The 18,050-nt window shown below is 48.4% G+C and overlaps 1 protein-coding gene across 1 annotated transcript; it reads right to left on the bottom strand.

Moving 5' to 3' along the window:
- Positions 1-14,128: 14,128 nt before the first annotated feature.
- Positions 14,129-15,106, bottom strand: LOC308260243 (olfactory receptor 6Y1-like; the record flags this gene model as incomplete). The annotated part of the gene is made up of 1 exon (XM_080691552.1): positions 14,129-15,106. The coding sequence occupies one exon, from the start codon at positions 15,104-15,106 to the stop codon at positions 14,129-14,131; it is 978 nt and encodes a 325-aa protein (XP_080547678.1).
- Between the last annotated feature and the right edge of the window lie 2,944 nt (positions 15,107-18,050).

Below are 18,050 nucleotides of genomic sequence, written 5' to 3'. Positions count from 1 at the left end.
ACAGACGCTTTAGACAGACCATACACATCGCGGCCTCTTATATTTACTCGTTATTTAAGTCATGAGGGTAATTAGTCTATTTATCCTGCTTATGTGATGTTGAATGAATGGTGTGACATTTGGGGCATTTATTTATTTATTTATTTATTTATTTTGGTTCTGGAGATTGAATCTAGGGTCATTCTACCTCCAAGCTACACCCCCATTCCTTTTTGATTTTCTTTCTTTCTTTCTTTCTTTCTTTCTTTCTTTCTTTCTTTCTTTTTTTTTTTTTTTTTAGCGGTATTGGGGATGGAAACCAGGGCCATTCTACCTCCGAGCTACACCCCCAGCCCTATTTTTTATTCTTTATTTTGAAACCAGGTCTCACTCAGTTGCAAAGGGCCTCGCGAGGTAGCTGAGGCTGGCCACAAACCTGCCATCCTCCTGTCTCAGCCTCCAGGATGCTGGGATTACAAGCATGCACCACCACGGGCCGGCTCTAATATTCCTTTTAATAATAAAGAAAATCAAAGTCTATCTCTGTGAGTGACTTCCTTTCCCAAGGTGTGATAAATCTGTGTTCTTCTCTGTCAAGTCGGAATATGATTTTCAAATGAAAGTGTTTAAAAATCACAAATAATGTCTCTCATGTTTGACATGAGCACCTCTGTTCCTGTTTCTGGCCGGCCTTCTTGTGTTGCAAGCTGGAGTCAGGCTCCTTCCCACCCCTGGCTGAGTCATCAAGGCCTGAAGGCGCCCCATGTCTCTGCAAGGAAGACTGGCAGCTTCTCCATTCTGCCTTCCACCCCAGTAGATTTTGTGATTCTCTTTTTTATTTTATTTTATTTTATTTGGTGGTACTGAGGATGGAACCCAGGGTCATTCTACCTCAGAGCTACACCCCCTGACCCATTTTTAATTCTTTTTATTTTGAAACAGGGTCTCACTGAGTTGCAGAGGGCCTCACTAAGTAGCTGAGGCTGGTGGCGAACCTGAGATCCTCCTGTCTCAGCCTCCAGGATGCTGGGATTACAAGCATGCACCACCACGCCTGGCTGCGATTCTCTTTTATTAACCAAATACTTTCAAGAATGAAATGTTTATTACAGATATTTCCTTGCTGACCTTTAAAATAACTTTTGTTATTTATTTCTACTTTTGTTAGACATTAGTGATATGATGTGATCCACATGGTTGTATTTTTATAATTTTTTATTATTATTATTTTTGGTGGTACTAGGGGTGGAACCCAGAGGCTTTTCTACCTCCCAGACCTATTTTATATTTTATCTGGAAACAGGGTCTCACTAAGTTGCTGAGAGCCTCACTAAGTAGCTGAGGCTGGCTTCAAACCTGTGCAGTAGATCCTCCTGTCTCAGTCTCCCAAGCGCTGGGATTACAAGTGTGCGCCACCATAAATTATTATTGGCTCGGTCTGAATTATGCCTGGTGAAGAAACTTCACCCAGATGAACACTTTGTGGGCTCTAGTTCTTGTTTGAATTTTTATTGTTTCAGTTTAAACTCCTTTATTCATACTGTGTCATGGTTTGCTTTACCTGTCCGTGGCCTATCAGGGTTTCCTAGGGCTGAATTAAAATTCTCCACTTCGTCTGTGTTGATTGGCTTTTTGCTATATTCCTTATATTGTATATATTTGTCCTATTTCTAGCACAACTGACTTGGAATCCTGTCCCAGCATCTTCTTTTTAAAATGCTAAGTATAAATTGTGTGAGTCAACAGAGAGACTCTACTCTGTTGTGATGGTGGGGCAGGGAAACCACAAGAAAGGGCGCATTTGAAAGCAGATCCACAGAGAGCCCCGGAGGTGCTGAAACAACCACAGAAGAAAAGCAGGGCCACTGACAGGGCTCTGAGCAGAGGGAGAAGGCTGGGAGTGCACCTGCGAAAGGGGCCCAACAGAAATGGGCCAGACACAGAGCAACTGGGTCACCCAGAGGGCCTGGGAACAGCCTTGGGTGGAGTGTGAGGAAGGAGTCCTCCCCCTCCTCCTCCCCTCACCACCTCCTCCTCCCCTCACCACCTCCTTCTTCCCTCCCCTCCTCCTCCCCTCCTTCCTCCCCTCCTCCTCCCCTCCACTCCTCCTCTTTCCCTCCTTGTTCTTTACTCTTCCTCCTCCTCCTCCCTCCCTCCCTCTCTCCTCCTCCTCCCCTCCTTCTCTCTGTAATCCCAGCATTTGGGAGGCTGAAACAGGAGGATCAAAGTTTGCAGACAGCCTCAGCTACTTAGTGAGGCCCTTTGCAACTCAATGAGACCTTGTTTCAAATAAAGAATAAAAAATAGGGCTGGGGTGTAGCCAAGAGGTAGAATCTATCCCCAGTTTGGCAAAAAACAAAACAAAACAAAATCTCATGTAAACAAGAATTTGCAAACACATTGCGCAAGTGTGTCCCATAGAGGTTATTATGAGAAAGACAGAACAGATCAGGAGGGCATCTCTGTGGTAAATGGCTGCAGCTGTATAGTGAGAATCTGGAGACACTAGGCTTCAAGTAAACACTGCCCCTAATTGACGGGGCACTGTCAGACCCATGGCGAGGTCTGACTGTGAGTTCATGAGTTCATGAGTTCATGCAGGAGACCAAAGAAACAAAGAAAGAGAAACACCCCGACCATTGCTCAGCAGTTCCTAGGCAGGCTACAGCTGCAGTATCTCTGTGCATTTGTCAAAAACACAGACACCAGAGCTGGGCGTGGTGGCGCATGCTTGTAATTCCAGCATTCAGGAGGCTAACACAGGGTTGTGGTTTCTGGACAGCCTCAGCTACTTAGTGAGGCCCTCCACAACTTAGTGAGACTTTGATTTAAAAAAAAGAAGAAGAAGAAGAAGAAGAAGAAGAAGAATAGCCGAGCATGGTAGCACATGCTTGTAATCCCCGAGCTTGGGAGGCAGAGACAGGAGGATCGAGCAGGTTCGAAGCCAGCTGTGCTGGCTTAAGAGACCCTGTTTCCAAATAGAAAAGTATAAAAATAGGTCTGGGAGTGTAGGCCGGAGGTAGAAGGGTTTCCAGGAACCCTAGTACCACCAAAAAAATAAAAAAAATAGGGCTGGGGTTGTAGCTTGAAGGTAGAATGCCCCTGGGTTCCAGCCCCAGTACTGCAAATAATAATAATAATAATAATAATAATAATAATAATAATAATATTAATAATAAAGAGTGCTCTATCCAAGGATACGAACACCAAGAGCCTTGAAGAGCAATGCAGAAGAAAACCTTAGTCTGGTGTTTTCAAGTACGTTAAAAGAAATTGAAGTGAATATATTTTTTATATATATAGTTGCAGAGGGCCTCACTAAGTAGCTGAGGCTGCCCAAGAACCTGCGATCCTCCTGTCTCATCCTCCCGAAGGCTGGGATTACAAGCGCGCGCCACCATGCCGGATTTGAGATTGGTTCTCTTGTACTGTGGGAAGGAGAGTTGGACTTTGAAAACAGCCCAGATTTGTGGTCCTCGCGCGCCCTCTTGTGTTGGCCTCTGACCATACAACTCTTTTTTTTTTTTAACTTTTCTTGGTCCATCTTGATTACGCAAACCTGCGCACAGAGTGTGATTGGTAATGGTACGTTTATGCGTGGACATAGGTACTTGACGATCCCTTGGGCGGGCTTTCTTTCCCATCCCCCGTCCCATCCCCAAACCCCTTCGCCATTTGGCTTGCTGGTCTCTCTCCTCCTCCGTCTGAAATCCCTTCTCTCTTGTGTTTTCGGGGAATGGAGACCAGGGGCATTCTACCCTCAGTCCTATTTCTTATTCTTTATTTTGAAACAGGGTCTCACTAAGTTGCAGAGGGCCTCACTAAGTAGCTGAGGCTGCCCACAAACCATGGTCCTCTTGTCTCAGCCTCTGGAATGCCGGGATTACAAGCGTGCGCCACCACACAATTATATTATTTTTATATTTAGTGCTTTATGTGTTTTGTCTGAAAAAAACTTTCCTAAATCACGGCTAAATTAACTTTTCTTTATATTTGCTTCTAAAAATTTCCTGCCATCAGATGTACAGTGTGAAGTTCCTTTATTAATGTTTCATCTTTTAAGCAGACATAGAGACATCGTCTGTAGGCAATAAAAGACACCCACTAAAATATATAGTTTATGCTGGGTGTGATTGTGCACACTTGTAGTGTATAATGCTCCTGGGTTTAGTCCCCAGTACCACCAAAAAGAAAAAAAAAGTCTTCCAACATTAGATACACACAATTTTGTTTTCATTTTATTCTTTAAGGTTTTATATTTCTTTTTTTAAATTAATTTATTATTTAAATTGGTGCATTGTAGTCATATATCAATCACATTGGAGTACAAGACTTGAGAGGATATACAAGCACACATCATACAATTAGCCCTCCTCCAGCCCCCATCCCATCCCCTCCCCCTCCCTCCATCCCACGCTTCTTTGGTGATTTACTTTGATACATTTGTTTATGTACCTCCTGCGTTTTAAAGAGGCTCTGTCCTCCAGTATTACATACCCTCTGATTGGTCACATTAGTTACTTCACTATAGGGCCCTTTCTATAGCTCAACTTCTTCCTGTTGCCCTTTTCCTCCTAGTTATTGCTGATTAAGAGAAGCGTCTGATTTATATTTCCTGCGATATTTCTCTGTGCATGCTGCGTTTCAAGTACCGATCCCACTCTTGATGGTCCCAGTAGTGGCCTGGCTACTCAGTGGACTGATCAAGACCTCGCTGGCTCAAGCAGCGGTCTTGCCTCATGGGAGGCCCCAGTTCTGGTCTCGCTGGCCCCTGCACCGGTCTAACCCCTAAGCTGGCTTTGGTCCCGGCCTTGGAGGCCGCAGGAGTGAACTTGCCTCATGCCAGAGTCCGATGCTGGCCATTGGCCCCTGCACCGGCCTAACCCCTTGGCAGGATTCCAATCCCGGCCTCGGAGGCCCCAGCACCGGCCTCGCCTCACGGCAGGCTCCGATGCCGGCCTCGCTGGCCCCAGCACTGGTCTAACCCTTCGGCAGGTTGTTATCCTGGCCTCGGAGGCCCCAGTACCGGCCTTGCCTCACGGCAGGCTCTGATGCTGGCCTCGCTGGCCCCAGCATCGGCCTAACTCCTCGGCAGGCTCTTATCCTGGCCTCGGAGGTCCCAATACCAGCCTTGCCTCACGGCAGGCTCCGATGCCGGCCTCGCTGGCCCCAGCACCGGCCTAACCCCTCGGCAGGCTCTTATCCCGGCCTCGGAAGCCCCAGCACTGGCCTTGCCTCACGGCAGGCTCCGATGCCGGCCTCACTGGCCCCAGCTACGGCCTCACCCCTCAGCAGGCTCCGATCTTGGCCTCGGAGGCCCCAGCACCAGCCATGCCTCACGGCAGGCTCCAATGCCGGCCTCGCTGGCCCCAGCACCGGCCTAACCCCTCGGCAGGCTCTTATCCTGGCCTCGGAGGCCCCAGTACCAGTCTTGCCTTACGGCAGGCTCCGATGCCAGCCTCGCTGGCCCCAGCACTGGCCTAACCCCTCGGCCGGCTCCAATACTGGCCTCGGAGGTCCCAGCACCGGCCATGCCTCACGGCAGGCTGTGATGCCGGCCTCACTGGCTCCAGCACCGGCCTAACCCCTCAGCAGGCTCTTATCCTGGCCTCGGAGGCCCCAGTACCGGCCGTGCCTCAAGGCAGGCTCCGATCCCGGCCTTGGAGGCCCCAGCACTGGTCATGCCTCACGGCTGGCTCCGATGCCGGCCTCGCTGGCCCCAGCACTGGCCTAACCCCTCGGCAGGCTCTTATCCTGGCCTCGGAGGCCCCAGCACCGGCCATGCCTCACGGCAGGCTCCAATGCCGGCCTCGCTGGCCCCAGCACTGGCCTAACCCCTCGGCAGGCTCTTATCCCAGCCTCAGATGCCCCAGTACCGGCCTTGCCTCAAGGCAGGCTTCGATCCCAGCCTTGGAGGCCCCAGCACCGGCCTTGCCTCACGGCAGGCTCCGATGCCGGCCTCGCTGGCCCCAGCACCGGCCTAACCCTTTGGCAGGCTCTTATCCTGGCCTTGGAGGCCCCAGCACCAGCCATGCCTCACGGCAGGCTGCAATGCCGGCCTCACTGGCCCCAGCACTGGCCTAACCCCTCGGCAGGCTCTTATCCTGGCCTTGGAGGCCCCAGCACTGGCCTTGCCTCACGGCAGGCTCCGATGCCGGCCACGCTGGCCCCAGCACTGGCCTAACCCCTCGGCAGGCTCTTATCCCGGCCTCGGAGGCCCCAGCACCGGCCTTGCCTCACGGCAGGCTCCGATGCCGGCCACGCTGGCCCCAGCACCGGCCTAACCCCTCGGCAGGCTCTTATCCCGGCCTCGGAAGCCCCAGCACTGGCCTTGCCTCACGGCAGGCTCCGATGCCGGCCTCACTGGCCCCAGCACCGGCCTAACCCCTCGGCAGGCTCTTATCCTGACCTCGGAGGCCCCAGTACCTGCCTTGCCTCATGGCAGGCTCTGATGCCGGCCTCGCTGGCCCCAGCACCGGCCTAACCCCTCAGCAGGCTCCGGTCCCGTCCTCGGAGGCCCCAGCACCGGCCTTGCCTCACGGCAGGCTCCGATGCTGGCCTCGCTGACCCCAGCACTGGCCTAACCCCTTGGCAGGCTCTTATCCTGGCCTCGGAGGCCCCAGTACCAGCCTTGCCTCATGGCAGGCTTCGATGCCGGCCTCACTGGCCCCAGCACCGGCCTAACCCCTCAGCAGGTTCCGGACCCGACCTGTGAGGCCCCAGCACAAGCCTTGCCTCATGGCAGGCTTCAATGCCCGCCTCGCTGGCCCCAGCATTGGTCTAACCCCTCGGCAGGTTCCAATCCCGGCCACGGAGGCCTCAGTAGTGGCCTTGCCTCACAGCAAGCTCCGATGTTGGCCACTGGTCCCAGCGCCCGCCTAACCCCTCAGCAGGTTCCGATCACTGTCTCTGTGGTTATTATTTCAAAGGTTCCAGGTGTAATGTATCAGATCTCTGCCTCCCCTGAGTATTGGCCACTGGCACTGCCACTGCCTCCACCATTTCAAATCCTTCCCAGGCTCTTTTTCCACTCTGAATGTTGTCCAGTGTTCCTAAGCATGCGTAATGGTAGCATTCGACATTTGGTGTAATTTCTCCAAAAAAATAAAGTTGGTAGGATCCGGTTTCTGCTTCTCCTGAATACAAGTCTCCACCACCATCGCGGAGAACTCTTTCAACATCGCATTTCTCCTTGGTCTCCGGTAAACTCTCTCCTTACAGGTGATGTCTGAGATTCTTAACAATATAGAGAAATAGCAGTCCTCTTTCACGGCGAATTTTTCCATAAGTTCCAGTGCATTTAGATAAGTTTTATCTGCATCTCCAGTGTCCTGGCATCCATAACGGCTTTCTTACCTCCTCTCCGATATTTTTCTTTTTCTTTTTCTGTTCCTTTTTTTTTTTTTTTAATAAGAGAAGACAGTATATGTGGTTTGAGGAGGTATGGGATCAGGCACTCAGTAGCACTGTAACCCTATTGGTTTCCCCATGGGTCCAGAGTGATCTGCCCTATTCCGCCTGGGGCCCAGGGTCCCACGACCCGGGCCCCAGCTGGCGTGCTCCTCGTGACCCCTGCCCGGAACCCAGGGTACTAAACCCGGTTTCTCCAGGGGTCTGGCGTGTTATGCACATTTCGGCCCAGGGCCCAGAGTCCCGCGACCCGGGCCCCATCTGGCATGCCCCGAGCACGACCCCTGCCCAGAACCCAGCCACTTACTGGGCCTGGTTTCTCCAGGGGTCTGGCGTGCTACATGCAATTCGGCCCGTGGCCCAGGGTCCCGCGACCCGGGCCCCGGCTGGTGTGCGCCGCGCGCCTAAGGTTTTATATTTCAAAAATATTTGTGCCGGGCGTGGTGGTGCGTGCTTGTAATCCCCACGCTTGGGAGGCAGAGACAGGAGGATCGCGCAGGTGTGCTGGCTTAAGAGACCCTGTTTCCAAATAAATAAGTGTAAAATAGGTCTGGGAGTGTAGCCCAGAGGTAGAAGGGTTTCCAGGAACCCCAGTACCACCAAAAAAAAAAAAAAAAAAGTAACTTCACCCTCAAAATACATCATTTTATTTCCCTTTTTGTTTATTATTATTAGTCTTTGTGAGGCCCTTTGCAACTCAGCGAGATCCTGTTTCAAAATAAAGAATCAAGCCCGGTGTGGTGGCGCATGCTTGGAATCCCAGTGCTTGGAAGGCTGAGACAGGAGGATCGCACGGGTTCCAAGCCAGCCTCAGCTACTTAGTGAGGCTCTCAGCATCTTAGTGAGACCCTGTTTCCAAATAAAGTATAAAATAGGTCTGGGAATGTAGCCCAGAGTAGAAAGCCCCTGGGTTCCATCTGCAGTATCACAAACGAGAGAGGGAGAGGGAGGGAAGGAGCGAGGGAGAGAGAGAGGGAGGGGGGAGGCTTTATTCATCCTGGTAAAGTCTGAGGAAGAAGAAGAAGAAGGAAAAAAGCTTCCCCTACACAAAAAGACTCAGAAAGACAGCCCCATGTAACCTGTAAATCCAGATTGTCCATATTCATGCCCCTCGATGCTCCCCAGCTCTCAGCTTCTAAGGAGCTGGCAGGGAACCCCAGAGAGAAAACCAGCTAATGACCATGCCAATCTTCCCCCCTCTGTTTCTTTTCCACCCGGTTGGACCTGTGAGCTTTGGGTCTGTAGCGTTTTCTGCATCCCCTTTGCTTAGTGAGATAAATATAAAAGTGTTCCAAAAATAATTTGGCAATAATGACTCCCTGGGGTTTTGAACAAAAAAACCCACAAATATCAGCCAGCGTGTGGAGGCCATGACTAATAAGAGACAGAAGAAAAGAAAAGGTTCTACAGTGGTGCTTTGGGGGATAATTTTCAGAACTCTCCGCAGAGGCCATAGGAATAGAGTTTGGGCCTCTGTGATGTCACTGGTTAAAAAAAAAAAAAGAGTCAAAGAATGCAATCTTTGAAAAATAGAAAGGGCTGCAGGATGCTGGGTTTCGCTGGATTCTGCCAGCCGGGGAGCACAGGAAATAGCCCCCCCAGTGGAGTTATTTTACACGGCAAATTGAGATCAAATTAGATCTATTCGGCCCGAGGCCTCGTTGACCATTGATAGCCCTAGGAAGGCTCCAATTATCCTGTGACCTTTAGTCTGCCCACCTGGTTTCTTAGCGCTGATAAAAGACAAGTGTATGAAAAGAAGGTGGCATAGAGATGCACATTAGATTATATATTAAATTATATATTAATTATATATTAATTATATATTAAATTATATATTAATTAATAATAAATATATGCATATACATATATATGATTTTTTGAGATTGAACCTAGGGGCATTCTACCTATGAGCTACACCTCCAGCCCTATTTTATTTTTATTTGGAAACAGGGTCTCACTAAGTTGATGAGAGTCTCACTATTTGCTGAGGCTGTCCTCGAACCTGTGATCCTCCTGTCCCTGCCTCCCAAGTCCTGGGATTATAGGCGTGCACCACCACACTCTGCAACTTAAAGAATGATTTTAGTCTCTTTAGTGAAGGATAAGGAAAACATTGTCCTGTAGTTTGTGTAGAAGGCTCAACGCTCACGACTCCCACACAGTTTAGTAAGGTCCCCCACAAAATGATCCGTGTGAGACAAAATTAGTCCTTAGCCAAGGGACCCAAGGCACCACTCCCACCACCACGACAGTGTGAAAGTCTTACCTGCAGCGTTTTTCTTGCCTAACTGTGAAATAGGAGACCTGCGGGGCAAGCACCTGCCAGTGTTATGAAGTCTTGCTTTAGTATACCTTCCTCCCTTGCTCCTCTCATCTCCATGGTAACCTGTAGATGGATCGAATGTTTCACCTACCCAGAAACAATCAACATATTTGAAGGTGGATAATAGATATCTCCATCATTACACTTTTTTTTTTTTTTTGCATTACTGGGGATGGAAGCCAGGGGCATTCTACCGCTGAGCTACACCCCCAGCCCTATTTTTGATTCTTTATTTTGAAACAGGGTCTCACTGAGTTGCAGAGGGCCTCACTAAGTAGCTGAGGCTGTCCTCGAACCGTGATCCTCCTGTCTCAGCCTCCCCAATGCTGGGATTACAAGCGTGCTCCACCGTGCCTGGCTTTTAACACATGGAACCTCACTATAATGCTTACGTGTGATGCACCAGTAAACTGTATAAAACATAATCGTGGGAGTGAAAAAGTAAAAGAGCCATGGAGGCGTGGGAGCGTCCGACTCATGCTCCACCAGGACAATGATTTTGCAGCCATGCATGGATGCCACTACCTCTGGGGAGCCCCTGGGGTTCTTGCTGCAGCCTGTGAAGCCCCAGCAGAGACCAAGACCATGGCCACGAAGGCCGTTTGGGAAAAATGGCATCTAGACCTGAGTCTAGACTGCATCCTGGCTGACAGTATTCAGCAGTAGGATCCGTGTCTAGAGAGGGTCCCGTCTCCCTCTGGATTTGGCCACAGCCCAGTTTTGCTTTGTTACCATCACCAAAGCCATCCTCCAGTGGGCCAGTGCTTCAGAGGAGGCTGCCAACCTCGGTCCCCCAGGAGGGCCCCGAGACTCGGCTCTCAGCTGTCTTAGCCCCAGTCTGAGCGCCCCCGCCATGCACTGAGACCTGGGGGAGACAGAGCTGGGTCCCCAGAGGTGGTCCTGCTGCCTCGGTCTCCGGCAGATTCTGGTGTGGGCCTGTGAGGTGATCTGAGAGCTGGATCTCTCGCCAGGGGACAGTTCTGTCTTCGACCTCAGAGGCTGGACTGCAGACCTCCGTCTTTGCCACAGCCCTGAGGCTCACACCCGGCTCTGCAGCTATGGCTGGGCAGGTGCTAACAGGGAGGACTCGTGACCCACTGGTCACCCCCGAGAGACTTGGAGGAGTCCACGTCCAACTCCAACGCTCGTACAGCCTCTCACCTCTGAGCCCCGCTACTAAAATTAAAAGTGGTTTACACAGCAGCGTTGCGATAGAGAATGTGCCGGTCTCATGGAGAGAGTTGGAAGGTATTCCCTCCTCATCTGTTTTGTGAAAGTTTGCTGCCAATTCTTTAAATCCTTGGTAAAAACTCACCCATGGGGTCATCTGAGTCTGCGCTCACTTTTGTGAATCATTCTTTGATTATTAACTCGATATTTGTTCAGCTTATATACCTATTTATACTTTATATTTATTCTTTAGTATCAGTACTTTTTAAAGGAATTTATCTGCTTTATGTTATCCAGTTTGTTGACATAAACTGTTCAGAATAGCCCCTTAGAATCCTTTGTCTGTCTCTAGATCAGCGGTAATGTCTCCTTTTTAATTTCTGATTTTATCAGTTTGAGTTTTTCTTTCTTCTTTCTTGTTTAATCTAGCTAAATATTTGTCAGTTAGGTAGATCCTCTCAAATAATCAGCCTTTGGGTTTGCCAACATTGTTTATTTTTATTCTTTAATCTTATCTCTATTTTATTACTTTCTTTTTTCTATTCATTTTGAATTTAATTTTTATGTAATTTTTAAGGCATACAGGTAGGTTATTAACTTGAGATAGCTTTTTCTTTTTTTGTCTTTTTTTCCCCCCAACACTCCAGCCTTATTTATTTTAAAACAGAGTCTTACTAAGTTGCGGAGGCTGGCCAAAAACCTGCAATCCTCCAGCGTTAGCCTCCCAAATATTGGGATTACAGTCCTGCAACCACCATGCCTGACTGGAATTTCTCTTCTTTTTAAGCTTAGATTTTATTATTATTACAAATTGGCCTCGAGGTGCTGCGTTAGTTGCATACCAAACAAATTTTTCATTTGATATATTTTTCATCCACGGAGTACATAGTTTAATTTTTGTCATTTTATTGTTGCTTTCTAATTTATTTTAGTATGGGTCATAAAGTATACTTTGCATAATTTCTGTCCTTCATAATTTGAGGTTTATGTTTTAATAACTGGTCTATCTTCAAGGATGGTTTATGCACATTTGAAAAGAATGTGTGTACTCTCTGTTGGATAGAGTGGTCTATGTAAGTTTAGGTTTATTCAGTTAGTAGTGGTGTTGAAGTTTTATACAACCTTGATGGTTTTCTATTTTCTTGCTATATCAATTACAGGAAATGAGATATGGAATTCTCTATCATTGTTGAACTGTGTATTTCACCCTTGCATTTTGCTCAGTGTGTGTGTGTGTGTGTGTGTGTGTGTGTGTGTGTGTGTGTGTTACAGGGGACGGACACAGGGGCATTCTACCTCAGAACTACACTCCCAGCCCTATCTCATTGTTTACCTTGAAGCAGGGTCTCACTAAGTCTCAGAGGGCCTCGCTAAGTTGCTGAGAATGGCCTTGAATCTGAGGTCCTCTTGTTTGGGCCTCCTGAGAACTGGGATCACAAGTAGGCACCAGCACACCCACCACCATTTTGTCTGTCTTTGACTCATGTTTTGGCGCTCTGTGGTTATGCTTACATTTGTTAAGACTTCTTGCTAGATTGAATCTTTTATCATTATAAAATATTCTATGGTACCTCTAGTAGGCTATTTTGTCTGATATTTTGTAGGCACTCCAACTCTTTTTTGTTATTATTTTGCCTGCCATATTTTTTTCTTCTTTTTTTCTACGTGATGCAGGGGATTTGGAGATTGAACCCAGGGTCTCTCTAAGTTTCCAGGGCTGGCTTCAAACCTGCAATCCTCCTGTCTCAGCCTCTCAGGTACTGGAATTACAGATGTGTACCACCACGCCTGGCTTGCCTCTTGATTTTTAACTTGTGTCTTTGAGGGCAGAATATATTTCTTATAGAAAACATGTAGCTGGCTATTTTAATCACCTAATCGACCCTTTTGTGGAGGGGTAGGACTCCCTACCCCTCCAGGACTGTACAGTCCTGGAGGTACAGTCACCTCAGGACTGTAGCGACGACTGTGCACCCAGCACCCAGTACGTTCCGCGAAGCTCTGCTGTTAGACTGGAGTGTTGATATGTTTACATCAGTGATGAGGTAGGACTTGGGTCTGACCTCTCGCCACTTTTTTATGTCCTGTCTTGTTTTGTTTCTCTGCTCATCCATGGCCGCCTTCCTCTGCACTAAGTAGTTATTTTATTGTACATCACTTTAATTCCTGGTGATTTCTTTTTCTGTATACAGTTTTAGTTATTCTCTTTGTAGTTGCCCTGAGGATTATAATTAGTTTCTCAATTTATACAATCTAGTTCAGATTGCTATCAATTGAATTCCAATGGTATTTAAACTTTGCGCCTATATATTTCTCTTTTCTCCCCCCTACTTTGTATCCTTATTATCTTCCAAGTTGTACCCTCTAGTCCAGCACAGTGGCCCACGTCTGTAATCCTAGTACTTGTGAGGCTGAGGCAGGAGGATCACAGGTTCTAAGCCAGCCTCAGCAACATAGCAAGACCTTGTTTTGAAGGAAAAAAAACTAAAAAAAAAAAAAAGGTTGGAGCCAGGCATGATGGCACATGCTTAATCCCAGCATTTGGGAGGCTGAGACAGAGGATCGTGGTTCAAGGCCATCCTCTGCTACTACTTACTGAGGTCCTCTGCAACTCAGTGAGACCCTGTTTCAAAATAAAGAATGCAAAATAGGGCAGGGGGCACAGCTCAGAGGTAGGATGCCCCTAGATTCAACCCCAGTGCCCTCATCCACAGTTATGTCTTTGTACATGATAAAGCTATTTTTTAAGAATGAAAAAATGGTTCTTTTCATGCTTATACATGGATGCACACACATATACTGGACACTGGTAGATAAATAAAGGCCTGAGGTTGAATGTTATAGTTATCTCCTATCCAGGCTTGAAGAACATATACTAATCATCTTCCTTCCTTCCTTCCTTCCTTCCTTCCTTCCTTCCTTCCTTCCTTCCTTCCTTCTTCCCTTCCTCCCTCCCTCCCTCCTTTCCTCCCTCCCTCCCTCCCTCCTTTCCTCCCTGTGTCTTTCTATCTCTCTCTGCCTCTCTGTCTCTCTCTCTCTCTCTCATACCAAGGATTGAACCCAAGGACATTCTATCTTCCAGCTACACCCCAGCCCTTTTTATTTTGAAATGAGGTCTTGCTGAGTTGCAGAGGGCCTTGCTGGCTTGCTGAGGCCGGCCCGGGCCTGCGATCCTCCTGTCTCAGCCTCCCAAGTCCTGGGATTACAGGCGTGCACCACCACGCCTGCCAGTCTACAGATGTCCTAGCTACCGGAGTCTCTGTCCTCCCTGGGCCCACCTGTACCGCACAGCACGGTCTTTCTGAGGGCTGCCTTCACGTCTCGGTTCCGCAGACAGTAAATGATGGGGTTCAGGAGGGGGACTATGACAGTATAAAGAACAGACACCACTTTGTTGGAGTTGTAGGCGTACATGAGCTTGGGGCGGGCATAGGTGAAGAGGGTTGTGGAATAGAACAGGGTTACGACGGTCAGGTGGGAGGCGCAGGTGGAGAAGGCTTTCTGGCGGCCCTGGGCAGAAGGGATCTTAAGAATGGTGGTGAGGATGGTGATGTAGGATGTCACCACCACACAGAGGGGGACGGCGATGACCATCAGCGCCAAGAAGAAGTCCACCAGCTCGGCCTGGGAGGAGTCCTCGCAGGAGACGTTGAGGAGAGGAGAGATGTCGCAGAAGTAGTGGTTGATGTGAGGCGTGCCGCAGTAGTGGAGCCGGGCTATGAAAACCATCTTAATCATGGCGGTCAGGAGTCCGCAGGACCAGCACCCGCCGGCCAGGGTGCCGCAGAGCCGGCTGGTCATGATGACCGGGTAGCGTAGCGGGTTACAGATGGCGACGTAGCGGTCAAAGGCCATGACAGCGAGCAGGATGTACTCAGTGCAGACGAAGGTCACAAAGAAATAGAGTTGGGTCATGCAGCCGTTGAAGGAGATGCTCTTGTCCCGGCTGAGGAAGTCGGCCAGCATCTTGGGGCTGATGACGGTGACGTACCACATCTCCAGGAAAGAGAGGTGGCTCAGGAAGAAGTACATGGGCGTGTGCAGCCGCCCGTCGCTGCGGATGGCCAGGATGATGAGGAGGTTTTCCAGCAGGGTCAGCAGGTAGCCGACCAGGAAGACAGAGAAGAGGAGGAGCTGCAGGGCCGGGCGCGTTGGGAATCCCAGGAGGATGAAGTGCGTGGTCACCGTCCAGTTGCCTGCTTCCAGAGCCTCAGGGAGCATGGCGGGCTGTAACGGACACAAAATCAGTTTCCTCTGGGCCCCAGCACTGGCCCGCAACCCACCTCCAGCAAGTCTGTCAGCGAAGTTGACAAGGGAAGTGAAATTAGAACCTCCCGAGGCTCACTTGGGGGCTTTGCCAAGATTTCACAACAGGAAGAACACGCCCAGCTCCTGCCCGTGGAAAGAAGGAGCCCCACCCCAATCTCTCGCTCTGTAGGTATGGTTTATGTGACTTTGGACTGGCTCATGACACCACCATCTATGGAAAATCCAGAAGCCGGGTGTGGTGGTGCACGCTTGCGATCCCAGCATTTGGGAGGCTGAGACAGGAGGATCGCGATTCGCGGACAGCCTCAGCTACTTAGCCAGGCCCTTTGCAACTCAGTGAAACCCTGTTTCAAAATAAAGAATAAAAAATAGGGCTGGGGGTGTAACCCAGAGGTAGAGTGCCCCTGGGTTCTAACCCCAGAACTGCAAATAATAATAATAATAATAATAATAATAATAATAATAATTAGAAGAAGAAGAAAGGAAAAGAAAATACAGCCACGTATGAGGAAGGAGCATGCCTGCCAGTACTTGGGAGGCTGAGATGGGAGGGTCGCAGGTTCAAGGCCAGCCCCAGCAACTTAGTGAGACCTTGTTTCAAAAATTAAAACAAACAAATAAATAATAAATAACTAAAGCTGGAGGTATGACTTAGAGGTAGAGTATCTCTGGGATTCAATACTCAGTACAAAAAAAAATCAAAAGCAAACTACCAAACAAATGAAACAAAAGGAAACAACTGCAGATAATCTTTCTGTTTTTCTCTAACAGGCTTGCTCAATGCGATGGTTGAGCGTACCCCTGTGATCATAGCAAAAATAAATTTGGTATGAAGATTCACCAGCTTCTAAGGGAAGAAACATCGGATGGAGGAAAATTTCTGAAGGGTAAATTTTCCGTGATCGGATTCATCTATAGAATCTTTGATGAGGGGTCTGTAAAAATTCACCGTCCAATCCCACTTTTACCTCTCTCGAGCTAAGTGAAAATAGTACACAAGCCTTCGGAATATTACATAACTTATTTCCAAGGTGAGGATAGTAATGTGGTATCCACATCATGTAAACATCAATGGGCTTGAGAGTTTAAGTTCCTATGGCATACACTGCCACCTTTGCAGGCTACTCTGCTTATTTATTTATTTATTTTGGTGGTCCTGGGGTTCCTGGAAGCCCTTCTACCTCCGGACTACACTCCCAGACCTATTTTATATTTTTATTTGGAAACAGGGTCTCTTAAGCCAGCGCGGCTGGCTTCGAACCTGCGCAATCCTCCTGTCTCCGCCTCCCAAGCGCGGGGATTACAAGCATGCGCCACTCACTGAGTTGCAACTCAACACGACCTTCAGCAAGTTGGTAAGACCCTGTTTCAAAATAAATAAATGGACACAAATATAAAGAGAGTCTAGAATACAGTGTCAAGGACATCTGCCTGAATATGTGATTACACTGTACCGATAAAAGTATGTTAAAAAGAGAACATGCTTGATGGAGATCTGGGTTGGTTCCATATTTTGGCTATTACAGATTGTGCTGCTATGAACATAGGTATGCATATGTTGCTGTAGTTCTCTGAATTCAGCCCCTTTGGAAAGATACCTAGGAGTGGTAGGGCTGGATCATATGGTGGATCTATTCCCAACTTTCTTAGGAATCTCCACACAGATCTCCACAGTGGTTGAACTACTTTGCACTCCCACCAACAGTGTAAAAGAGTTCCTCTTTCCCCACATCCTCACCAGCATTTGTTGTTGTTTGATTTCTTTATGCTTGCCACTCTGACTGGGGTTAGATGAATGGATAGCAAAACTGTGGGAAATACACACAATGGAATTCTATTCAGCCATAAAGAAGAACAAAATTATATCATTTGCAAGAAGATGGAAAGCCCTGGAGAACATTATGTTAAGTGAGATCAGCCAAGCACAGAAGGAGAAGGTACATATGCTTCCTCTAATATGCCCAAACTAGGAAACACAGAGGATACCAGTGGGACTCCAGATAATGGAGGGGAAATATCAGCAAAGTTTGAATGGAAAGATAGGAGAGGAGGAAGGCTGATCTTGATTAATGAGGGTCTACATCTGAACATGTGTAAAATTATGAATATGACATGGTTAACCTGGACAACCATTGGTGGGAAGGGGAAAGGGAAAACGGGGCGGGGGGGAGAGGGCACCAAATATAGTTTAAATGTATACTATTTATGTTCAATAAAAAATTGTTAAAAAAAAAAAGAGAACATGTTTGAGCCATGTTATCATGGGAGCACAGAGCTCAGCTTTGAGCTTCCTGGAAGCCGAGTGAAACAGGCAAACACTTGAAAATGGGGCGGGACCACATCCAACTGTCTGAACCCTCCTGAGAAATCTGAATTATATGATGCCTCATCCCACGTGAGAGGGAAAATGAACGCGGCAGCAGGTGGATATAGGAATATGTCTGCAATGTGCAAAGAGTCGGGGGTCTGGGTTCCTGGTTGGTAGCTTCGAAGACCCTTTATGGACAGCCCACTCAGCAGGTGTGGGGGGAAGAGCCAGGCTCAGGCCTTCCTTCAACCACTGGGTCCCCAAATCGCAGGCACCCCTGGCTGGCGCCTGGTGGCTGCGTATCTAATACGCCGCTCCATCCGATCCTCACATCCAGGGACTGAGCCAGACAAACGCCTTGGTGCTGACCCCGAGACGTCAAGTGTGTGGCTCAAGGTTACACAGCTAGTTGCTTAGTGACAGAATTAAAACTAAATACTCAAAGTTCTTTTTATAACCCAGTGTTTTTTTCTTTTGGGTTCTGGGGATTGAACCCAGGGGCATTTCACCTCTGTGCTACACTCCCGAGCCTCTTTTATTGTTTTCCTTTTGAAGCAGGGTTTCTCCATGTTGCCAAAGCCGCCCTTG

The sequence above is a fragment of the Muscardinus avellanarius genome, assembly GCF_963383645.1.
Source record: "Muscardinus avellanarius genome assembly, chromosome: 3".
NCBI classification, from domain to species: domain Eukaryota; kingdom Metazoa; phylum Chordata; class Mammalia; order Rodentia; family Gliridae; genus Muscardinus; species Muscardinus avellanarius.
The sequence above is the reverse complement of the archived record's forward strand: the minus strand, read 5'-3'. Positions and strand labels throughout refer to the sequence as shown.